Source organism: Heteronotia binoei, chromosome 18 (genome assembly GCF_032191835.1).
Source record: "Heteronotia binoei isolate CCM8104 ecotype False Entrance Well chromosome 18, APGP_CSIRO_Hbin_v1, whole genome shotgun sequence".
Taxonomy (NCBI): Eukaryota; Metazoa; Chordata; class Lepidosauria; order Squamata; family Gekkonidae; genus Heteronotia; species Heteronotia binoei.
In genome coordinates, this window is record NC_083240.1 from 11,453,941 (window position 1) to 11,479,477 (window position 25,537).

The following is a 25,537-nucleotide window of genomic DNA, read 5'->3' on the forward strand; positions in this document are numbered from 1 at the left end:
CCATATTCCATAAGTCCATTTAAAGTGAAAATCAATCCTGGAGGCTTGAAATTAAAAAAAAATAGGTACAGTTCTAGTGCCGCACTGGTTGGATAAGTGGACTGCTGCCTAAAGGAACACATCAAGCATTTTCACGGTACTACCTGCGTCTGGAAATATATGAGAAAAACAGGAACTGTATCTATTTTTGATTTCAAGCCTCCAGGATTGATTTTCACTTCAAATGGACATGGAATATGAACTAAACTTGATTGAAATGTTATGAATTATATCCACTTTGGCAAATGTTATGTAAAAGAATTGAATGATCGTAGCATGATTGTTTGAAATGCATTTTACACAGTGTTTTTGCTAGTTTTCTATCCCCAGGTGGGGGCAGGAGATCCCCCAGTTTGGAGGCCCTCCCCACTCCCCGCTTCAGGGTCATCAGAAAGCCGGGCGGGGGGAGGGAAATGTCTGCTGGGCATTCCATTCCCTATGGAGACCAGTTCCCATAGGATATAATGGAGAATTGATCCACAGTTATCTGGGGCTCGGGAAGTGGGGGAGCTGTTTTTTGAGAAAGAAGCACCACATTTGCAGCATAGCATCCAATGTCTCTCCTCAAAAGACCCTCCAAGTTTCAAAAGGATTGGACCAGAGGATCCAATTCTAATTAGCCCCCCAAAAGGTGCCCCTGTCCTTCATTATTTCCAGTGGAGGGAAGGCATTTAAAAGGTGTGCGGTCCCTTTAAATCTGATGGCCAGAACTCCCTTTGGAGTTCAGTTATGTTTGTCACAACCTTGCTCCTGGCTCCACCCCCAAAGTCCCCGGATATTTCTTGAATTGGACTTGGCAACCCTACCTTCCAGAGCAGCCATTCCAAAGACTGTCCATGGCAAGTGTAATTTCCCACCTCCAACCACAAACCTTTGATAGCCTTAGACCAGTTGTCCCCAGTGTGGTGCCCATAATTGCTATGGTGTCTCCTGGCACAAAGTGCTTTTAGAAAGTGGGTGGGTCCAACTTGGGCTTCTGATTGGCCACTGTAGATCAGATTCCCTGGGCAAATTACAATATTTCATCGACAGCAGCCACCACAAGGTTGGTTTTATTCTGTCATTCCTCTTCCCTAGCGTATTTTTTAAATTACCTCCCCTTACCTTGGGCTTCCGCTGTGTGGCTCCGCCCCTTGCAGCAGTCATTTTGTGATTGCATCCACCGCCCTGTATCAGAATTCCAAAGGGGCCTGTGAACTCAAATTGGCTGGGGCCCCTGCCTTAGGCAAACCATTCTCTTTGCCCCTCTTTCATTTCTTCCGTAAATTGGGAATAATACTATTGACTTGCCAAACAGGGCTGCTATCATAAGCAGGGGTTTTTTTTTAGCAGGAATACACAGAAATGCAGTTCCAGCTGGCTTGGCATCAGGGGGTGTGGTCTAATATGCAAATGAGTTCTTGCTGGCCTTTGTCTTCAAAAAGCCCTGTGTGAAACAATGGCGATGGCAGGGTGTGTGTGGCCTAATATGCAAATGAGTTCCTGTTGGGCTTTTGATACAACCCCCCCCCCCCAGTTATGAGGATTATAAAATAAAATGTGTGAAACTCCTTGAAGAGTGAAAGCAACAGATAAATATTAGAAGAAGTTTTCACAGACTAGAATCCATGTGTCCTCAAACTGATAGGAGGACTGCAGCCAGAGGGGGCGGGGCACCCCAATCAAATCTGCAGTACCCCACCCAATCTTCCAATGGAAGGGAAGATTGGGTGGGGGTGCAGCAGATTCAATAGGAGGCACCGCCCGCTGTTGGCTACAGTCCTACTTCATGAGAAGAAAAAGGGAACAAGTAGCAGGGAAGGAATCATGAAATGCAAGGTGTACAATGTTGTGACATTATGGTAAAGCTCAGAATATCCAAATAACCACCCGGAGAACTGCCAGTATACACAGTCAGCCTGGTTTATTTGTTCATAACAAAACAAGATCCTCAGAAGATAACAGTGCACAAAAACAGGATTACACAATAGATTTCCCCCCTTATTAAAAAAAATTGCATTGGGTATGTTCTGTAGTTCACGTGTTTGCATCTCGCACAGGACACAATACATTATCCACAGGATCGTTAGACTGGAGATTCGACACCAGATGTCACAGGAGCGTCAAGCCAACTAGAATGGAAAGAAAGTTTCAAAAGCTCACAGACTTTCAAGGTACGGTCAATACTGTGATGTACTGATCTCAAGTTTCAGATGTTTCAGTCTCAAGTTGACAGCCAATACGTTTATGCTTTGGCCCCGTCTTAGAAGCACTGGCAAAAAAAATAAATAAACGATTGTGAGCCTTCAAGTGTCCTCAGCAAGATAACGGCTTGCCATTATAGAGGAGTGGGCAAGAGAAATTCCTAACTCAACAAGCTCTTGCTGCACTGCAAAATCGGTTGTGAGTTTGAGGCCTTTGATGAAAGACTGCCATGGAATACCTACAGCTCAGATTCAGTAGTCATTCACAGCTTCAATGACATGGTCTTCTCTCCTCCTGAAAGAATAGTGGGTAAAGGACGATATGGAGAAGCTCCTTCCACAGCCTTCCAAAACTACAGATCCCAGGATTCCTTAAAGAGAAGGATTAACCGCAAGACTAAATTGTCAGGGACGGAGATATGCTCCATTACCTTCCACCTTGGCAAAAGTTTGGGAGAACGCCCTGGTGGACTTGCAGCAAGTCAGACTGAATTGCAGCAAGTCAGACTGGAAGAGGCAAACCTTTGGACAAGTCAAACATTGCATCGCCAGCGATCACTACAGCCAACCAAAGCCTGCAGCTTATTATTACAGAGGCCATGCAACGCTGAATACACGCGAGCCTCTGCGATTGTTGTGAAAGCAACCTTTCACCGACCTCTTGCTTGGATTAACTTACATTAAAAACTCCTTTCCATTAAGGATGAAGGTCTTTCACCGGACAGTTTCCCTAGCTAAAAAATGCTAACACGGAAGAGACGTTCTGTCTTAGAAAAGGCATTCTCTCACAAAGGAAGGAATTCTTCTACAGCCTTGAAACACGTGTTATCTAAATGTACACTTTATGGGATTTTCGTGTGTGTGTGCTTTCCTTTGCGACACAAGAAGTGATTGTTAAGGTATATGGTCAAACGGAGTCAGACCGCTGGCCTCTCTGATTCAGTATTGTCTACTCCAGCTGGAAGCAATTCAGTCGAAGAAGCGCCTTTCCCAACTCAACACGAGCAGGGTTGTTGGGTTTTTTGTAGCAGGAACTCCTTTGGGTAGTAGGCCACACACCCCTGAGGTAGCCAATCCTCCACGAGCTTACAGTAATAAGTGTCTTGTAAGCTCTTGGGGGATTGGCTCCATCAGAGGTGTGTGGCCTAATATGCAAAGAAGTTCCTGCTACAAAAAAAAAAAAGCCCCTGAACACGAGACTACACAAATGGATGGTTTCAGAATGGCCGGAATGTGCAACAGCGTATTGCTCCAGTATAAGGAAAGCCAACAAATAAAATGATATACAAACTAGGTTGTGATTTTGCAGAAAAAGCACCAAAAAATCGCAGCTGGGCTGCAGCATGCACCTTCTACAGAAGGTCAGCTCTGATCCCGAAACAAACCAAAATAAGGTTTCTAGTCTTCATGGTTGCACCCATGTGTTTGAGAGCCTGGGAAACTCTTTTAACAGCCAGAGGGAAACGGCCGAATAAGGGGTGTTGAGAACAGAGGGCGCAACTGCCCTGGTCTGAGAAAGAGCTGTGCTATTCTCCACCTGGAGTACAAACAGAAGGGGAAATAATGAGAATTGCAGTCAGTGGAGCGCAATCATGCAAATTACTGCAATTCAGACAGTTTACACAAGCTGTAAAATTCAGCATGGAGTTCTGATTTCATTTTCAGCACGGCGCACGCACGGCCCTGCCTCCTAAGCCCTTGTGAAGGGGGATGCCTGACAAATGCTCATGGAGTGCGCCCCCCCCCACCAAAAAAAAGCTGAAACGGGCAACGTCTAAAGCAGCCTGCAAAATCAGAGGGCCAGAATGACCCAGGTTGTTGTCAAATCCCTCCCTCCCCACATTGATACATTGGCTCCACATACATTTGTCCGCTTAACTGGGCAGTTTCCGTCACCACTCAAAGGAGAACCGGGCAAGGGTCCCTGGGCTTCCCAAAGCACCTGAAGAGACAGCAGCTCAAATGTGGGCCAGTTACAGTCCCCAAGTGCCACATCCTGCCCGAGATACTTTTTCCCCGGGGCCTCAAGCTGCTTAACCAATTGTCAGCCATCAGGCTTGGACAAAAGGGACTTGCGGGAAAGGCGCTATATGGGGATTGGAGGGAGACCTTGGCCCGCCTGATCATACCAGTTCTCTCCCGTGCCTTCTAAAATCTTGCACGCCAGCCTGAAAACCAAAGCAGCAGCCAAAACATCTCTGCCGTTTATATTTTTCTAAAAATACCCAACTACTCTTCCTCCCCCCCTCCCCCCCCAACCCCCCGGTCTTCTTTGCAATATCTTCTCTCAGAAGAATGCCTCCGGTCCTCATATCAAAACAGGAAGCGCTGAAGCACCTAAGCGCTGGAAAGACCCCGCAGCAATGGTTTCATAACCCCTGTCTCCAAGAGTCAATTCTTTATTGCATGCCTACATATTATATCAATATTAAAAAAAAATTCAAGTTATTCACCCTCCTGTTCCCTGGTGCATGTTACTGCCCACCCTTGCCCTAAAAAAACACATTATGAACCTCAATTCAAGGGGACGCTGAAATTGACGACAGGAAGTGGGTAAATCCATAATTAAAATTGCTGATGTCACGTCATTGATGGCTAAATGTCTTCAGCAGGTGCGGCCCAGAGAATTAGTGGCATCAGTTCCATCAAAGCGAAACTTTGGTCCGTCGTAGTGAATATTTGGGGGGGGGGAGGGGGACAGGGGGTACAGAGGTGACACGTAATGAGCTAGTGGTTAGTGTGTCGTTGCCCCCTCACCCCAGATCCCTTTTGCTGGTTCCACTTCCAGGAGGTACTCTGGACATCGTCTTGGAACTTTGGACCCTTGGTGATAGTCGACGCCGGCCAGGATGCAAGTCGAAGCCAACCACGTGCCTTAGCACTTCCAAAACACTGCCGCTTTGCTCACGTACACGGCGGGGAAAGTATGACTGTTTCCATATCTTGCTGCGTGCTTGCAGTGTGGCCGAAAAAGGCTGCTGCCTTCTGCACTGGGCGGAGGGTTTGGACCGAAAGACCTGTACCTGTTTGCATTGCGCTTGTCAGAGAGGCAAAAGCTTGCTTCTCAGCAATTCTTCCGCCCTGTTCTCAAAGAACTCCTGGCTGGATTGTCCTTTGCCGTACTCTAATGTGAGATGTCCTCCCCCGACCCCACCCCGTCTCCAGGCTGCAAGTACGATGGCCTCAGGTGCAGCCCAATCGCTAGGAGAGCAGTCTTCTGAAAACACAGTTCCACCACGGCGACCGAGGGCCATCTCATTCATACGGCTTTAAGTCCTTGGAGATCAGAGGCTCTGTGTCTTCGTTCTTGCCCTGGGGAGTCTGAAGAGTCGATGCCATTGCCAGGCCCTGGATGGTCTCTTGCTGGTGCTGCTTGGCCTTGTTGTAGAGCAGAACCCCGACGGTCACCAGAACTGTCCCGATGGCCGAGAGACTGGTGATCTTATTGCCAAACACGATAATACTTAACCAGATGGACAGCGCGTGCTTCACTGTGCTGGCGACGCTGAAGGACAAGAAGCATACAAATAGTTAACTCTAAGGACAGCTGTCATCCGACCAGTAAAATCAAAGTCAGTTATAGGTGCACATTTAAGTCGATTGCAAATGCAAGTTTAAGTCGATTTCTTTTTGCGGACTTACGGCGACCCCGTAGGGTTTTCTAGGCAAAGGATGGTCAGAGGTGGTTTGCTGTTGCTCGCCTCTGCATCACAAGCCCTGGTTATTCCTTGGAGGTCTCCCACTCAAATAATAATCAAGTCCAACCCTGCTTAGCTTCCACGATCTGATATGACTGGGCCAGCCTGGGCTATCCAGGTCAGGGTATGGCAATTAAAGATGCACGCTTAAGTCAATTATAGATGGCAATTCAAGATCTTAAATCTGCACAGCTTTCCATATGAATAAAAATAAGGGATGGCTTTGCTTTGGAATGAGGCACACATCGCAACAGAAGCCATCGTAGAAGAAGCGCCACTCCTTCCAAGGTGTAAGAAGAGGGGGGGAAAGGAACACCTCTTCTAAGACAGATTTACGCTTACATACAAGTGTTTCTAAGGAGCCCCGTGGCGCAGAGTGGTAAAGCTGCAGTACTGCAGTCAGAGCCCTCTGCTCACGACCTGAGTTCGATCCCAGCGGAAGCTGGTTCAGGTAGCCGGCTCCAGGCTGACTCAGCCTTCCATCCTTCCGAGGTCGGTAAAATGAGTGTCCAGCTTGCTGGGGGGGGGAAGCGTAGATGACTGGGGAAGGCAATGGCAAACCACCCCATAAAAAGTCTGCCGTGAAAATGCTGTGAAAGCAACGTCACCACAGAGTCGAAAACGACTGGTGCTTGCACAGGGGACCTTTACCTTTTTACAAGTGTTTCTAGAGCAGGGGTGGCCAAACTGCAGCACAGGAGCCACATGTGGCTCTTTCACGTATACGCTGTGGCTCTCAAAGCCCCCACCGCCCCATCAGCCAACTTGGCGAGGGCATTTCTCACTTTAAATCACTTATCCAAGCCGAGCCAGCCAGCAGCTTGGAGAATGCATTTAAAGTTAAAGTTGCTTTCTTTCTACCTCTCCCTCCCTCCACGTTTGCCTGCCTTCTTCGTCTTGCAGCTCTCAAACATCTGACTTTTTTTCCTACATGGCTCTTATGTTAAGCAAGTTTGGCCACCCGTGTTCTAGAGGGTGCCCTGCAGGCGTGGGATGTGGCCAGAGTCATCTCAGAAGAGGCATGATTTCTGCTCTGAAGAAAACCTTTGTAGAGCCAATGTAGTATAGTGGTGAAGAGTGTCGGACTAGTATCAGAGAGACCCAAGTTTGAATCCCCACTGTGCCATGGAAGCTCACTGGGGGACCTTGGGCCAGTCACACACTCTCAGCCTCACCTCCCACACAGGGCTGCTGTGAGGATAAAATGGAGGAAAGGAGAATGTTGTGAGCCGCTTTGGGTCCTCAATGTAGAGAAAGGCAGGATATAAACGCATTAAATAAATTAACACTTGTATTCAGAGGGATGGTGGCTCAATCCCCGGCATCTCCAACTAAAAAGGATTCCAGACAAGTAGGCATGAAAAACCTCAGCTTGAGACCCTGGAGAGCCTCTGCCAGTCTGAGTAGACAATACTGACTCTGATGGACCCAGGGTCTGATTCAGTATAAGGCGGCGTCATATGTTCAGAGGGGTATTTCCTCCTGCAGGAAGAACACATCTTCTACAACAGCATCTGCATTTTATTTTTTGGACATACACTGCACATAATGAAGCCATTAAAAAAACAAAAACAAAACCGCTGACCTATTTATTTGGGGCATGTTTTCAATAGATTAACGGGCCAGCCAATCAGCTTGAATGGTACAGCCAGTTCCTAAAATTCACACCACACCTTTTAACAAGACAGGACTTGAAGCGGTTTCCTTAACCAAACCGGGCAACGGGAGTCATCATGAACAGCTGTTTCTTGCTGTGATCACAGATCTGCTGATCTGGAAAGAGATCAACATCTGGCCCACAGCTGTTTATACTATTTGGGAGACTGTTTTATGAGCTTAGAAATCAGGGACGGTTTGTTGTCGTCGAACAAGCAGGAGTCACGTTGCACCTTTAAGACCAACACAGTTTTATTCAGAATGTAAGCTTTTTATTCAGAATGTGTGCTTCTAGCACACGAAAGCTTACATTCTGAATATAACTTTGTTGGTCTTAATGGTGAAACTTGACTCCTACTTTGTTCTATTCTGTCAGACCAAGAGGGCTGCCCACTTCGGTTTGTTGTTGTTGTTCCTTTTCGGTTCCCAGGAGTCATTTTTTTGGCCAAGGGCACAAGCCAGATCTCATTTTAACCCCACGTACTTTTTCTTCTTTAATTTGTTTTACCTAAAAGTCACTGGGGAAATTTTGCCCATCAAGGCATAAGCGGTAACACTCTGAAGATGAAACAGGACTCCGTCTATCAGCAGCAGCACGACGATGTCTTGATTGTAACGGAAGCTCCTTCCGCTTTTCCCAATGACTGGCACATCCTAAAAGGAAACGGAAAAATCCATAAAGGCAGAGGATCTTGGCAAAGGAAGATCTCATTAGGCCAGGAGTCTGCAGGATGGGGAAACAGCATAAGTACTTATGAAAAGGCCTGCTGGATCAGACCAGTGCCCCATCTAGTCCAGAATCCTGTCTCCCACAGTGGCCAACCAGTTCCTCTGAGGGGCCAACAACAGTGCAGAGAGGCTGAGGCCTTCATAAGAACATCAGAAGAGCCCTGCTGGATGAGACCAGTGCCCCATCTAGTCCAGAATCCTGTCTCACACAGTGGTCAACCAGTTCCTCTGAGGGGCCAACAACAGGGCAGAGAGTCCGAGGCCTTCATAAGAACATCAGAAGAGCCCTGCTGGATCAGACCAGTGCCCCATCTAGTCCAGAATCCTGTCTCTCACAGTGGCCAACCAGTTCCTCTGAGGAGCCAACAACAGGGCAGAGAGACTGAGGCCTTCATAAGAACATCAGAAGAGCCCTGCTGGATCAGACCAGTGCCCCATCTAGTCCAGAATCCTGTCTCCCACAGTGGCCAACCAGTTCCTCTGAGGGGCCAACAACAGGGCAGAGAGACTGAGGCCTTCATAAGAACATCAGAAGAGCCCTGCTGGATCAGACCAGTGCCCCATCTAGTCCAGAATCCTGTCTCTCACAGTGGCCAACCAGTTCCTCTGAGGGGCCAACAACAGGGCAGAAAGACTGAGGCCTTCATAAGAACATCAGAAGAGCCCTGCTGGATCAGACCAGTGCCCCATCTAGTCCAGAATCCTGTCTCACACAGTGGTCAACCAGTTCCTCTGAGGGGCCAACAACAGGGCAGAGAGTCCGAGGCCTTCATAAGAACATCAGAAGAGCCCTGCTGGATCAGACCAGTGCCCCATCTAGTCCAGAATCCTGTCTCTCACAGTGGCCAACTAGTTCCTCTGAGGAGCCAACAACAGGGCAGAGAGACTGAGGCCTTCATAAGAACACCAGAAGAGCCCTGCTGGATCAGACCAGTGCCCCATCTAGTCCAGAATCCTGTCTCCCACAGTGGCCAACCAGTTCCTCTGAGGGGCCAACAACAGGGCAGAGAGACTGAGGCCTTCATAAGAACATCAGAAGAGCCCTGCTGGATCAGACCAGTGCCCCATCTAGTCCAGAATCCTGTCTCCCACAGTGGCCAACCAGTTCCTCTGAGGGGCCAACAACAGGGCAGAGAGACTGAGGCCTTCATAAGAACATCAGAAGAGCCCTGCTGGATCAGACCAGTGGTCCTTCTAGTCTAGAATCCTGTCTCCCACAGTGGCCAACCAGTTCCTCTAGAGGTTCAACAACAGGGCATAGAGGCTGTGGCCTTCATAAGAACATCAGAAGAGCCCTGCTGGATCAGACCAGTGCCCCATCTAGTCCAGAATCCTGTCTCTCACAGTGGCCAACCAGTTCCTCTAGAGGTTCAACAACAGGGCATAGAGGCTGTGGCCTTCATAAGAACATCAGAAGAGCCCTGCTGGATCAGACCAGTGCCCCCTCTAGTCCAGAATCCTGTCTCCCACAGTGGCCAACCAGTTCCTCTAGAGGTTCAACAACAGGGCATAGAGGCTGTGGCCTTCATAAGAACATCAGAAGAGCCCTGCTGGATCAGACCAGTGCCCCATCTAGTCCAGAATCCTGTCTCCCACAGTGGCCAACCAGTTCCTCTGAGGGGCCAACAACAGGGCAGAGAGACTGAGGCCTTCATAAGAACATAAGAAGAGCCCTGCTGGATCAGACCAGTGCCCCATCTAGTCCAGAATCCTGTCTCTCACAGTGGCCAACCAGTTCCTCTGAGGGGCCAACAACAGGGCAGAGAGACTGAGGCCTTCATAAGAACATCAGAAGAGCCCTGCTGGATCAGACCAGTGCCCCATCTAGTCCAGAATGCTGTCTCTCACAGTGGCCAACCAGTTCCTCTAGAGGTTCAACAACAGGGCATAGAGGCTGTGGCCTTCCCCTCATGATGTTGCCCCCTGGCCAGGGGCCATTTCACAGAAAAAGAGGTGCTGCAGCTCATTAGCATAACTCACTTGCCTGTGCCACATAACCCTGACATTACCAGAAGGTGTACTAAATTATATAAACTCAGCATCTACTTTAAAAATGCTTCTTGAATTATCATTGTCATAATGAAACCTTACTCCCCTCATACGTTTTAAACTACTTTCTCCTATGTGGCCACAGTGGCATGATGAAGAGTTCTGTCTGTTTGCTTAATATGTTTGGATTATTTCCCCATTTTTTTGGGGGGGGGGGGAAATATTAGAAAGTTTGTCAAAGCCCAGAGTTCAGCACAACTCTCACAGGGGGACTGAACAATGGAGCCTGGAAGCAAGTATTTGGGGTGGAGTGGGGGTAAGAAAGCAAGAACACAATAAAATTCAGAGGTTCCAGACCTCCGCTCCTGTGAGCCCTTGCCCGAAACGAGGGCTGCTCCTGGCATTGAGATTCAGAGGCTGATTGCCTCTGAATGTGGAGCTTCCCTTTAATCACAATGGCTGGTGGCCACCAATCCTCCCTCTAAGTTGTTGAGTCTTGCGAGTAAAAATTCTACCTTATGAGCTACCGGCATTAAAGTCATGAGCTACTGCATATATTAGCAAGCTCTGGGGCCATTTTCCCTGAGCGAAGTCAAAAATGTGTAAGCCAGAGGCTAAAAAACGGTAAGCTGGCTCACACTAACTCAGCTTAGAGGGAACACTGGTAGCCACTGATAGACCTCTCCTCCACGAATCTGCTTCGTCCCCTTTTTACCTGCCTGTGGCCAACGCTACATCCTCTGGGAGTGAATTCCACATTTTAACCACTTGTTGAGTAAAGAATATTTCCCTTGTCCCAAATCTCATTCCCATCTACTTCATTGGATACCCCTCAAGGACCTCAGGCTGTGAACGAAAGGGGATGTTCGAGAGCACAGAGAAAGAAGAGCTACAGCTAGAACCGAGAAGCACACTATTAAAGAGAAGTTGCCTCAGCCTAACAGGGAACCTCAGGGGCACGCAAAGAAGTTACTGAGGAGTAACGACAGGATAGCCAGATGGAAATATATCTTCGCACATCCTCAATATTTATTTGTGGAACTCACTGCCACTGGACACAGCGATGGTTTAGGTGACTTTCAAAGCAGGTTAGACATTTTCACGGGCAGAGGTCCACAGATAGTTATTAGCTACAAGGGCTAAGCTAAGCCTCTATGTTCAGAGGCAACATACCTCTGAATTAGGGTTCCCAACCTCCAGGTAGCACCTGGAGATCTCTCGCTATTACAATTGATCTCCAGATGGACAAGATCAGTTCCCCGGGAGAAAATGGATGCTCTGGAGGATGGACTCCGTGGCTTTCTACTCTCCAAACCCCCCCCCCCCTTCCAACTCCACCCCCCCTAAATCTCCAGGTATTTCCCAACTCAGAGCTGGCAACTCCACACATATAAAAAGATATGGCAACAACAGAGGAGACTCAGCCTCTCTGCCCCTGCAGTGGGCCTTCCAGGGCAACTGGTTTGCTAAAGAAAACTAATCGTTGGGCTCCTCCAGAACATCTTATTTATTTAGCGTTTCTGCCCTGCCTTTGAGCCTTTTATTCCCAAGGCCACAGCTGCAAGAACGCACATGAGAAGATTAGAAATTAACCCAGTTTCTCTTGGTGTTTAGGCTGCTATTCCATCCAGGGGCTTTTTACCAGCTCGCTTCTGCCGGGCAGCTTAGACCGCACCAGCCCAACCCAAGAGGTCTTTGTCTCTGTCCACCTTCTACAGGACAGGAAGGAGAAGGAGAGAGCCAGGTAGCTGCTGGCATCATTAACTTGAAGTTAGTCTGACCGCACTGACTTTGGCCTCCCCCACCCACCAGGGGGTAGCATGGGAACCCGGACTTTGCCATCAAAATGACAAGGACCAAAAGAGACTCTCCGCCACCCCACCCCCCCATTATATCTGCATGAGATTCCACTTTTTGGGAAGTGTCAACCTTGGCTGAAAGACAGGGGGTGCAAAGATATTTAAAATAATAAGAAATCAATTCTATGGTAAACAAGAACATAAGAGAAGCCATGTTGGATCAGGTCAATGGCCCATCCAGTCCAACACTGTGTCACACAGTGGCCAAAAAACCCATGTGCCATCAGGAGGTCCACCAGTGGGGCCAGGACACTAGAAGCCCTCCCACTGCTGCTCCCCACAAGCACCAAGAATACAGAGCATCACTGCCCCAGACAGAGAGTTCCAACAATACGCTGTGGCTAACAGCCACAGATGGACCTCTGCTCCATATGTTTATCCAATCCCCTCTTGAAGCTGACTATGCTTGTAGCTGCCACCACCTGCTGTGGCAGTGAATTTCAATGAAGATCCTTTATTAAGAACACACACCTTGGTGGTCCAGCTGTTTCAGCATCCTGTTTCTCAAAGCGTCCAACTTGCTGCTGCAAAAAAGCCCATGAGCAAGCATGTGCAGAAAGACCCTTTCCGGCTGTTGTTAGGGCTCCCTAGACGGGAGCACATTCAGCCGGGGCTTCGGGAACTGCACTGGCTGCCGATAACATACCGAGTTCGGTACAAGGTGCTGGTTATGACCTTTAAAGCCCTTTATGGTCTGGGACCTGCCTACCTTAGGGACCGTCTCTCCCCACATGTTCCCCAGAGAGTGCTGAGGTCGGGGTCTCAGAACCTCCTTGTAATCCCTGGGCCAAAGGAGGCCCGTCTGAAAGCGACCAGGGACAGGGCCTTCTCGATTGCAGCTCCCTGTTGGTGGAATCAGCTCCCGGAGGAGGTGAGGGCCCTGCGGAACCTGGAGCAGTTCCGCAGGGCCTGTAAAACAACCCTCTTCCGGTTGGCATATAATTAATTGTGATCAGAATGCCGAATACTAAATCCCAAACATCAGATTACTGAATATTGGAAATTGAAGGACTGATTTAAGGAAAATGTAGCATAGTGTATACCGATGTGAGTTTTATGTATTTTTAGGTTTTTCTGTTTTTATTGTATAATTTTAATCATATTTAAACCGATTTCTGTTAGCTTTTACTGTTGTAAGCCGCCCTGAGCCCACCTCGGTGGGGTAGGGCGGGATATAAATCGAATAAAATAAATAAATAAATAAATAAAATTTCCCTGTTCTTTTGTCTCCAGAATCTGATATTCAAAGGCATACTGCCTTTAAACCCAGAGTCTCCATATAACTACGCAAGAATTGTCTTGCTGGATCAGAAGCAAAAGTCCCTCTGGTCCAGAATCCTGCTTTCTCCTGTGGCAACCAGATACCCTCCAGGAGTTCCACAAGCACAGCACACAGCCAAGACCCCTCTAGTACTCAAAGGTATACTGCCTCTAAACATGGAAGCTCCATCTATCTATATAAGAATTGCCTTGCTGGGCTGCAACCAGGGCTTTTTTTGAGCAGGAATGCAGTTCTGGCTGGCTTTATGCCAGGGGGTGTGGCCAAATATGTAAAGGAGTTCCTGCTGGGCTTTTTCTACAAAAAGCCTTGTGTGAAACAATGGCGATATCAGGGTGTGTGGCCTAATATGCAAAAGAGTTCCTGCTGAGCTTTTTCTACAAAAAAGGGCGCGTTAGAACAAAAGTCCATCTAGTCTAGCGCCCCACTTTCTACCATGACAATCAGATATCCTCCAGGAGTTCCACAAGCACAGTACATAGCCTTGTAGTTTTCAGAGATATACTATCTCTAAACAAGGAGGCTCCATTTATCTGTAAGCATACAACCACGGCCTTGCTGGAGGTGGGGGGGGGGGAGGGAGAAGATTTGGGGGGGGGGGGGGGACAAACCTCACCATAAAAAATATCCATGCTGGAATAAGCATGATCACTGCAGCTGCACTGGTGTAGAACTGAAGTTCTGGTGCTCTGTTAAAAAAGGGAGGGGGGGAGTTAGAAAGCACTTGCGTGAAAAATCACAGTTGAAAAAGGAAAACTAGAAAAGTAACTTTTTAAAGGCATTACTAGAACGAAAAGCTGGGCTGTTGGAAGGGATGGGGATAAAGGTTTATAACAGGGGTGGCCAAACTGTGGCTCAGGAGCTACATGTGGCTCTTTCACACATATTAAGAACGTAAGAGAAGCCATGTTGGATCAGGCCAATGGCCCATCCAGTCCAACACTCTGTGTCACACAGTGGCCAAAAAACCCAAGTGCCATCAGGAGGTCCACCAGTGGGGCTAGAAGCCCTCCCATTGTGCCCCCCGAGGACCAAGAACACAGAGCATCACTGCCCCAGACAGAGAGTTCCAGCAATACGCTGTGGCTAGTAGCCACTGATGGACTTCTGCTCAATATGCTTATCCAATCCCCTCTTGAAGCTGTCTATGCTTGTAGCCTCCTGTGGCAGTGAATTCCACGTGTTAATCACCCTTTGGGTGAAGAAGTACTTCTTTTTATAAGTTTAACCCTACTGCCCAGCAATTTCATTGAATGTCCACAAGTTCTCGTATTGCGAGAAAGGGAGAAAAGTACTTCTTTTCTCTTTGACGCCTACCTTTTCTGTCCCAGGCACAACCTTGTAAACCTCTATCAGGTCATATTGTGTGGCTCTCAAAGCCCCCACTGCCCCATTGGCTGGCTTGGAGAAGGATTTCTCTTTTTAAATCAGTGGCTTGGAGAATGCATTTAATGTTACTGTTGCTTTCGTTCCACCTCTCTTTTCCTCTTCCCTCCCCCCACCTGTTTTCCTCCTTCCTGCCTGCTTTCAAACATCTGACATTCATGTCTTGCAGCTCTCTAACATTTGTTCTCTGTGGCTCTTACGTTAAGCAAGTTTGGCCATCCTGGTTTATAATATTCTGGCAAAGAGCTACCGAGAGCTGCACTCAACCACTAGGTTGGCCCGCTAGAGTAAGAGGAGGAGGAGATTAGATTTATACCCCACCCTTCACTCAGAGTCTTTTATAATCTCCTTTCCCTGCCTCTCCCTACAACAGACAGGTGGGGTAGGTGGGGCTGAGAGCTCTGAAAGAAACTGCTCTTGAGAACAGCTCTTCTGAGAAATTGTGGCTGACCCAAGGTCACACCAGTAGCATGTGGAGAAGGAGTAGGGAATCAAACCCGGTTCTCCTAGATTCGAGTCTGCACGCTTAACCACTACATCAAACTGGCTAAGAACCGAACTTTCCAGTACTGAGCGCCAGATGCCCAACACAACTCCCCAACTCTCTCTTTTCCTAGAAGTGGCTTACTTTGAGCCAGAAGCCTGCCATGGGGTTTGATTCGAGTACTGCCTGCCAGCCTAGGAGAAAGGCTGAAAAACAGAGGGGGGAATGTGGAGAGGGATATACAGTCATGTACCGAGATGAAGGAATGAAACAGGGAAGGCAATCCCTGCAGGTGAAACTTCTGACCATGTTTTTAATTTCTAGTAGCTGCTCTGAAGCTAAAGGCATTGGGAGAATGGATCACAGATCTGCCATGGCAGACTTGTTTCATCCCCGAGTTTACACCCAGCAAACCTACCCGAGTACTCTAGTCTTAAGCTGGTCCTCGTGCAATCGGCTTATGCGAACATCTGCAGTGCCGCAAATACTTACGAGAATCGGTACTTGTCTCCACTTAGTAGCTTTTTGGAGAAGACGTTCTGCAAGCTACAAGGGAAGGAAACAGGCATTTATTTCTTAGCACTGCTGAGAATTCGGGGAAATGGCGAGCTTCCCTTGGCCACATTCCCAGAGCTCCATTTAGCAACAGACATAGGAAGCTGCCTTCCATCAAGGCAGACGATTGGTCCATCTAGCTCCATACTGTCTACCTTGATGGCCAGCTGCTCTCTGGGCTGCTTTCGCAGAGCAGATTAACCTCTGGAAAAATCAATGTTTTTGCTCCATTGCACACAACAGGATCAAGTCCTGACATAATGCAGAAGGATGGTTTAATTAAACAAAGGTTAGGACAACTGTCTGAAATGTGGATGGGGGATACTCTTCTGGGTAGGGCTTCAAAAAGGAAGTGGTCAGAATGGAGCTGGTGCAGAAGAGAGCGACGAGGATGATCAGGGGCCTGGAGACCAAGCCCTAGGAGCAAAGGCTGAGGGGAATGATCAGTCTGGAGAGGAGGAAGGGGAGAGGGGGCATGATTGTCTCTTGGAGGATTTGAAGGGCAGTCACTTAGAGGAGCAGCCCCGTGGCGAAGAGCGGTAAGCTGCAGTACTGCAGTCCTAAGCTCTGCTCACAACCTGAGTTCGATCCCAGCGGAAGCTGGGTTTTCAGGTAGCCGGCTCGAGGTCAACTCAGCCTTCTATCCTTCTGAGGTCAAAAAAATGAGGACCCAGCTTGCTGGGGGGAAAGTGTAGATGACTGGGGAAGGCAATGGCAAACCACCCAATAAAAAGCCTGCTGTGAAAACATCACGATGTGGCATCACCCTAGAGTCAGATATGACGGGGGTGACGCCACATCACTGGGGTGATGCCACAGGAGACTACCTTGACCTTTTACACTTAGAGGAGGGCAGGGAGCTGTTCCTATTGGCAGCAGGGGAGAGGACTCACAATCATGGCTCTAATCTAATGGCAGGAAGCTACCGACTGGATATTAGAAAAAACTTTTTGACAGTAAGAGCGTTTCAGCAGTGGAATCAGCTCCCTAGGGAGGTGGTGAGCTCCCCCTCCCTGGCAGTCTTTAAGCAGCAGCTGGACAAACCCTTGTCAGGGATGCTCTAGGCTGACCCTGCATTGGGCAGGGGGTTGGACTAGATGGCCTCTATGTACCCTCCCGACTCTGGGATTCTATGATTCTACAGTCTTTGGGTTACTCACCAGTCCATAATGTTTGTGGACAAAGCAGCGGAGAATCCAAGGATATTGAAGCTCAGCTCAGTAGCCGTACACAAAGCAAGCCCTCCCATGACGGGAATGAGAGAAAGGTTCACTAGCAATCCTGGGTATATCAGAGGTGGAGGTGGAGGGAAAAAAAAACAGGTCAGAATAAATATTTTAAAAGCAACCTCAACCTGCTTTTCCCTAACAGGAAGGTGAGACAGGAATTTCCCAAATAGCATCAGAACTCCTTTGGTTCCCAACATCACTTTTATTTCCCAGCCTCCCTGCAAGGAGCAAAAGTCAATGTACATGGTTCTCCCTGCCCCCATTTTATCCTCACAACGACAGTCCTGTGAGGTAGGTTAGGCTGAGAGGTGGTGAGATCTGAACCCAAGTCTGCCAGATGCTAGTCCCACGTGCCGCTTTATTCAAGCTGCCAAGTAAAAAAATACCAGCTGCAATGCTCACCAGTGTATTCTCCTAAAATCATGCGGGACATAATGACAGTAAAAATAGGCGCGGAGCTTTTAACCGTCTCGGCAAAAGAAACGGCAACATTCTTCAGGCTGACGAGGCCCAAAACCACAGTTGCAAACCTGGAGAGACAGAAGGGTAAGAAGGAGGGATGCAAAATGATTCACACACACACACAAACCTTTATCTTTTAACTTTGCCTGCCAAGTGTCCCTGTTTCAACACTCAGCATCTTCAGATCGAGGACCTCAGTAAGTAGCAAATGCAGGGGAAACCATTCCTCTGCCAGCTTTGCATGCAGAAGGTCCCTGGCTCAATCCCGGGCACCTCCAATTAAAATCTCAAGTATTTATTTATTCAATATACCGTATTTATCGGGACCCGAAAAGGCTTATGTTGTTCTCCTCTCCTTCATTTTATCCTCACGATGACCCTGTGAGGTAGGGTAGGCTGAGACAGCGTGACTGGCCTAAGGCCACCCAACAAACTTCCATGGCACAAATGGAGATCTGAACCCGGCTCTCCCAGATACTAGCCCCACGTACTAGTTTGGTACAGTGGTAAAGGCTCTAATCTGGAGAACTGAATTTGATTCCCCACTCTTCCACATGAAGTCAACCAACCTTGGGACAGACACTGTTCTCTCAGAGGCTGTTCTCTCAAAGCTCTCTCAGACCCACCTATCTTGCAGGGTGTCTGTTGTGGAGAGAGGAAGGGAAGGATATTGTAAGCTGCTTTGAGACACACAAGGCTGGCTGAGTGACCTTGAGCCTAGTTCTTTCAGAGCTCTCTCAGCCTCCCCCCACCTCACAGGGCACCTGTTGTGAGGAGAAGAAGGGAAAGAGATTGTAAGCTACTCCAAGACTCCTTTGGGCAGTAAAGGGCAGGGTAAAAAACCAACTCTTCTTCTTCAGAACTTCCGCTGACCACTACAGTTGCTGGTTTGCGGCTAGGTACAATTGATCTCCAGACAATAGAGGTCAGTTCCGCTGGAGAAAATGGCTGCTTTGGAAAGTGGGCTCTACAGCATTGTATCCTGTTGAGGTCCCTCCTCAGGTTCCACCCCCAAAATCTTCAGGTATTACCCAAACTGGAGCTGGAATATAAGAGAAGCCATGTTGGATCAGGCCAGTGGCCCATCCAGTCCAACACCCTGTGTCACACAGTGGCAAAAAAACCAATCAGGTGCCATCAGGAGGTCCACCCGTGGGGCCAGGACACTAGAAGCCCCTTCTGTTGCCCCTTCCCCCAAGCATCAAGAATACAGAGCATCACTGCCCCAGACAGAGAGTTCTACCAATACGCTGTGGCTAATAACCACTGATGGACCTTTGCTCCATATGCTTATCCAGTCCCCTCAACCCTAGTATCAGCAGGGGTGGAATTCTAGCAGGAGCTCCTTTGCATATTAGGCCACATACCCCTGATGTAGCCAATCCACCAAGAGCTTACAAAAAAGAACTTTGCAAGCTCTTGGAGGATTGGCTACATCAGGGGTATGTGGCCTAATATGCAAAGGAGCGCCTGCAAGAATTCCACCCAAGTAACAATTCATGTGTAGCTTATGAGGTGGGGGAGGGTCCAAGCTCTTACCTCATGAGCCCGACAAACAGCATGATCATGATAAAGTTGGGAGGGTACGTGAGGCGAGTTTTGTGCTGATACAAACAGCAGGGGACAAACATCTTCACGCAGCCGATGAATGTGGTGGAGAGCATTTGGACGGCACCTGAAAGAGAGGTTTAAAGAAGCAGCAGAATTAGAGAAGGGCTTCAAATGGATGGTGGCCTCTTGCCGATGGAGGACACTTGCCGGTCATATTACTGTCACCAACAGTACGCAGTATTTGTACGGTCTTTTGAAGCAGCCAGAGCTGGTGTGGTGGAGTGGCGAGGATGCTGACCTACGATCCCTGGAGACCCTGGGTTCAAATCACCCCTTTTGCCCTAGAAGCCTACTGGGTGACTTTAGCAACGTAAGAACATCAGAAGAGCCCTGCTGGACCAGACCAGTGGTCCACTTTGTGCAGAATCCAGTCTCTCACGGTGATCTCAGGACCCTCACAAACTCTCGCCCTGGCCTACCTCACAGGGTTGTTGTAAGGATAAAATAGAGGAGAGAATGGTGTCCTGTACTGCTTTTGAGCCCCTACAGGGGAGAAAACTGAGATAGAAATAAATGCAACAATGCAAACACAAAGCACTTCGCAGACTGCGGTCCTTTCGACACCTCTAGAAGTGATTTCCCCTTCTCCATGTTAACCTCCAACTACTTGTGAAGTAGCTTTGTGTGTGTGTGTGAGAGAGGGGGGGGGGAGGAAGAGGGGGAGAGAGGGAGGGGGGGAGAGAGAGACAGAGACAGAGAAGCCAGAGATTCAACACTGAGCAGGAATTTGAAACTGTTTCTCTCCAGGCTTGATGCTCTGCTCTACTCTACACTACAGGGGCCCTTTAATCTTGTCAGGTGATGGTGACAAACACAGATGCAGAATGGAGTTGAATCGAGATGGATCACGTACTGGAATCAGCAGAGAAATCAGCCCCCTCAACGGTCTACCTGGGATTCAAGCAAAGAATTCTGCTTTCAGCAGATATCCGATGGGTAACGTCTGGTGAAGTTTCCTAAGATGGATCAGCTGTAGAGCACTGTTTCCAGAAATCAGGGGCAAAGCTGCTATGCCACCTATCGCTCCGTTCATGCCCAAGGGGAACTCATAGCTCACAAGACAGCCCACAACTGACCCTGAGCTACACTAGAGCCCGGAAGCAACAAGGAAAGCACAGTGAAAAAAATTCTTGCTCTCTGGGTACCCCTCACATCAGGAAAAGGGGCATAACTGACCCCAGAGACTGCTGGTGTGGTATAGGTCCACCAGAGCAAATTCTCATTTCCTGGTGGGAGGAGCCCTGAATAGAGAGAACCCTTGATTCTTTAGGTCGGGTGATGCCGTTGGGGCTCGAAGGAGAGGAAAAGAGTTATGCTCTATTCTTTCCAGTGGAGAGAGGCTGTGGCTTAGGGCCAGAGCATCTGCTTGGCATGCAAAAGGTCCCAAGTTCAATCCTTGGCATCTCCAGTTAAAAGAATCAGGCAACAGATGATGTGAAAGACCTCTGTCCCTGGAGAGCTGCCGCTAGTCAGAGTAGACAATACTGACCTTGATGGACTGATGGTCTGATTCAGTATAAAGCAGCTTCACGTATGTGCAGCCGTAATTTCAGGAGATGGGGGCTGTGATGGGGGAAGAGTCAGAAGCCATGATGGGGGGAGGCCATGGACCTCCTGTGCTAAAAGGTCCAGAAAATCTTGCAGCCATCTCTGTCTCCTTTCCACTCTCTGCAACCAGCAGAAGCAAGAGGGGCTCGGTGGTAGAGCATCTGCTTGGCAGGCAGAAGGTCCCAGGTTCAGTCCCTGGCATCTCCAGTTAAAGGATCAGCCAGCAGGTGATGGGAAAGACCTCTGCCTGAGCCCCTGGAGAGCAGCTGCCAGTCTGAGTAGACAGTAATGACCTGGATAGACTTATGGTCTGATTCAGTATAAAATCAGTATATTTGTTGATTCAGTATAAGGCAGCTTCATGTGTTCAGGATAACGTAAAATATGGAAATTACAGAATAAATTATGCAAAATAAGATACACAAATAAACCAAATCAGTATGAGTTGCAGGATCAACATTTCACGGAATTCAGGTTGTGTTTTTTTTTTAAATGGCGTGCATGTGGCCCAACCCCTCCCTCCAAACTGGGAACGTCGCCCGCCGTTTTGTTCGAAGAACTGCAATTACCCAGCATGCTTGGCTCGCCCTCCAGCAGGGAAAGAATGTACTTATTCAGAAAAAGAGTGCAAAAGCTGAAGAAGAACCACAAGCTGAGGTAGATGAGCGCGTGGGAATTCCAGATGCCCAAGTCCGACTCGATGACGGTGGTCTCGGTGATGGTGATCTTCAAGACGTTCTCTTCCGGCACACTGTCGCTCCTGGAGATGACGAACTTTTCACTCCGGTTGTGGAAAAGGGAGCCTAGCTGAAACATGCTTTTGCTTTTTGGCTTCTCCTCAAGAAGGGAAGAAACTGCAACACCTGCATCCTCCAAAGTCTGACCGGCCATCTTGAGGCCCGGAAATCAGTCTCGATGCAATGACCATTGGTCGAAGACAGCTCTCGGTGAGGTGGATACAGATCTTCAGCTCTGGCCGGATGGCCCCCGGAAGTTCTCCGTGTTCGTGGATAACTTCAGGTCCTTATTCCAGAGAGGAGTTCCATTTCCCACACGGAGAACTGTACTCAAAAAAAATCAGAGAAAGAAAGAAAAGAAGCTTAAATAAAACCCAGATGGGGCCCCAACAGGAGGTGACGTTGAAGCACAATGAGTGGAATGTGTTGTTTAGACGTGGGCTGAAAAAGAAGCTGCAGAAGAAACCAAAGTGAACAACACATAATGTGCTGGGAAAAGGAAGAGTCAATGGACAGATAATCCCAGCTAGCCCCACCCCCCCCCACCCCCACCAGCTGCTTTGGGTCCTGGTAAGGGGGAAAAAAGACCTCCCTTACCAGGCCTTAAAGAAACACAGGGAGGGTCCATTATGGTTTCCAATCCCCAGGCCCTCCCCCCACCCCGCTTCAGGGTCACCAGAAAGCGGGGGGGGGGGGGGGTAGGAATGTCTGCTGGGCACTCCATTTATTCCCTATGAAGACCCGATTCCCATAGGGAATAATGGAGCATTGGTTCCTAGGTATCTAGGGCTCGGGGGGGGGGGGGGCTGTTTTTCGAGATAGAGGCACCAAATTTTCAGCATAGCATCCTGTGCCTCTCCTCAAAACACCGTCAGAGTTTCAAAAGGATAAGACTAGGGGGTCCAATTCTATGAGCCCCAAAAGAAGGTGCCTCTATCCTTATTTCCAATGGAGGGAAGGCATTAAAAGGGTGTGTGGGCCCTTTAAATGTGATGGCCAGAGCTCCCTTTGCAGTTCGATTATGCTTGTCACAACCTCGCTCCTGGTTCCACCCCCAATGTCACCTGTTCTTCCATCCTGACCTTTCTCTACCGTGGAAGAAGCTGAGGAGAAAAATGCTTGCCACAATGAAGTCTGGCTTGAGGAGTGTTCCCCCACCCTGGCTTCAGCTTCCTCAAACCAATGGGCCCTGTTATATGTGAGACCAACAACTCTCTCCAAGTGCTCCTCACTTCCCAAGCATATACATTTCTCTCTAATAATACTGTTGCTCATCTTTCAAGGAGCTCAGGGTGGCAACCATAGGTTTCTCCTCCTCCATTTTCTCCTCACAACAATCCTGTGAGGTAGGATACACCTGTGTGAGGATGACTGGTCCAAGATCACCTAGGGAGCTTCTACAGCAGAGTGGGGATTTGAACACAGGTCCCCTTAATCTTAGCCTGACATTCTAACCGCTATACAAGAAGATGATGATGATATTGGATTTATATCCCACCCTATACTCTGAAACTCAGCGTCTCAGAGTGGCTCACAATCTCCTTTACCTTCTCTCCCCTCACAACAGACACCCCGTGAGGTAGGTGGAGCTGAGAGAGCTCTCCCAGAAGCTGCTCTTTCAAGGACAGCTCTGAAAGTGCTATGGCTGACCCAAGGCCATTCCAGCAGCTGCAAATGGAGGAGTGGGGAATCAAACCCGGTTCTCCCAGATAAGAGTCCACGCACTTAACCACTACACCAAACTGGCTCTCAACACTCTCTCTCCTTTGGTATTGCTTCACATAGGCACAGATATGCTCCCCATACCCTCAGCTCATGTCTCCTATACTCTCTCTAAGTCGTGGAGTCTTGTGAGCAAAAATTCTACTTTGTGAACTACTGGCATTAAAGTTGTGAGCTACTGCATAAATTAGTTTGCTCTGAGGCCATTTTTCCTGAGCTAAGACAAACATTTGTGAGCCGGAGGCTAAAAAACTGTGAGCTAGAGCACACTAACTCAGCTCAGAGGGAACACGTTGGGCCTTTTCAATTCCAGTGGACTGTTAAATGTATTCCCCGCCCCCCCCCCCCCCCCGCCATTCGCCTTCCCCACTCCTTTGACACTGTGGCAAGCTATTTTCTCCACTTAACCTCCTTGGATCTGTACCATGGGGATAACAAGACTAGCTTACCTTACAGTGGTGTTGTACAGGCTGAAGAAAAATCTACATAAATGCCAAGTCTTATTACTAGCGTTGGCCTAGCTATTTTAGTGTATCTATTTAAGACAATTATATCCTTCATCTCGCAACCAAACAGGTTCTCAAAGGCTTCAGTAAACACAGCAAGCAGATAAAACCATTAAGGTACAAAATACGCAGAAAAGCAACTGACAAGAATGCCCCAAAGCTTAGAAAATTAGCAGAAATCTTTAAAGGGGGGGGGGGGGTGCTTAAGAACAGCAAAAGAAACAGAAAGATTCAGTACCTCACAGAAATCACGAAATCACAAAGTATTATCAAACAAACAAGACTAGTGGCACCACCCAACAATAAGAGAGGGTAAATATAAAATCTAGTTGTAAAATACCTACGTGCATGCAAAATATCAATCAGATCGGGAGAACCAAGTTCAAATCTCAGTTCCATCACAAAGCTGCCTGAGCAAGTGACCTTGGCTCAGTCACACTCAGCCTCAGTTTCCTTACAAGACGGCTGTATAGCTCAAATGAGGGAGGGGAGTAGATTGATTCAGAATATACAGCTCCCAGTTGAGGCCTCTTTGCAGGCAAGCTATAGCACGCTGGCTAGAGATGGAGCTGCCAGACAAACAAATTAAGCGATCAGGTTATGAAATATTTACGTCTAACATTGCCAGCTGCTTTAAGCTTGCTGCCTTAAGCACTTTAATCAGTTTATTGACCTTCTCAATTGGTTTAAAGTGGAGCACGAAAGGCAAGCCAGTGTCTCTGTGCCACGTCTTAAGAATGCTCTGCCTGCCAAAATGCACACATGTTTATATAGGTTTGGAAGAATGCTGAAGACGACATTGTGTGCTTGCCGCGCTGGGGAAAGGAAGGAAGGAAGGAAGGAAGGAAGGAAGGAAGGAAGGAAGGAAGGAAGGAAGGAAGGAAGGAAGGAAGGAAGGAAGGAAGGAAGGAAGGAAGGAAGGAAGGAAGGAAGGAAGAATAAGAAAGAAAGAAAGAAAAGAAAGAAAGAAAGAAAGAAAGAAAGAAAGAAAGAAAGAAAGAAAGAAAGAAAGAAAGAAAGAAGCTATTTGTTTCTACTAGGACAGAAAATTGAGAGTCAGCTTATTATTTTAAAAAAAAGAAAATTCTGTAAAATAGGGATGCCCCTGAGCTTCCCCAAACAACTGTGATATGGGGGGAAAAGAGGGGAGTGTGCCACAAAATGATAGAGCAGATTCTGCAAAGCATAGCCTCAAAACCTCCTCAGATAAGAACATAAGAGAAGTCATGTTGGATCAGTCCAATGGCCCATCCAGTCCAACACTCTGTGTCACACAGTAGCCAAAAAACAACAACTGCCATCAGAAGGTCCACCAGTGGGACCAGGACACTAGAAGCCCTCCCACTGTGCTCCCCCAAGCACCAAGAATGTTGATCCAATCCCCTCCTGAAGTTGTCTATGCTTGCAGCCACCGCTGCCTCCTGTGACAGTGAGTTCCATGTGTTAATCACCCTTTGGGTGAAGAAGTACTTCATTTTATCCGTTCTAACCTGACTGCTCAGCAATTTCATTGAGTGTCCATGAGTTCTTGTATTGACCAACCAAGCTGTGCAATATCAACACAAACATGAACACAAATATGGAGCTGCCTTCTACTGAATCAGACCCTCGGTCCATCAAAGTCAATACTGTCTACTCAGACCGGCAGCTGCTCTGCAGGGTCTCAGGTGAAGGTCACCTGAGGTCACATTATCACCTGATCCTTGAGATACCAGTGATTGAACACGGGACCTTCTGTGTACCAAGCAGAGGCTCCACCACTGAGGTAATGTCGCACAAAGCTGCCTTATACTGAATCAGACCCTTGGGCTACTAAGGTCAGAAGTGTCCATATTCAAACTGGCAGCAGCTGTCCCGGGTCTCAG

At 48.2% G+C, this 25,537-nt stretch overlaps 1 protein-coding gene across 1 annotated transcript in view; it reads right to left on the reverse strand.

Annotated features, from left to right (window-relative positions):
* Positions 1-4,586: 4,586 nt before the first annotated feature.
* Positions 4,587-25,537, reverse strand: part of SLC35E2B (solute carrier family 35 member E2B) — a 30,364-nt gene continuing 9,413 nt past the window's right edge. Inside the window, exons 2-9 of the mRNA XM_060259721.1 lie at positions 21,277-21,768; positions 19,088-19,223; positions 17,489-17,616; positions 17,018-17,138; positions 15,795-15,848; positions 14,049-14,121; positions 8,085-8,230; positions 4,587-5,727 (exon numbers count right to left, since the gene is read on the reverse strand). Coding sequence (XP_060115704.1) covers positions 5,478-5,727; positions 8,085-8,230; positions 14,049-14,121; positions 15,795-15,848; positions 17,018-17,138; positions 17,489-17,616; positions 19,088-19,223; positions 21,277-21,598 — 1,230 coding nt within the window. The 5' untranslated portion in view covers positions 21,599-21,768 and the 3' untranslated portion in view covers positions 4,587-5,477. The remainder of the gene's footprint in view (positions 5,728-8,084; positions 8,231-14,048; positions 14,122-15,794; positions 15,849-17,017; positions 17,139-17,488; positions 17,617-19,087; positions 19,224-21,276; positions 21,769-25,537) is intronic.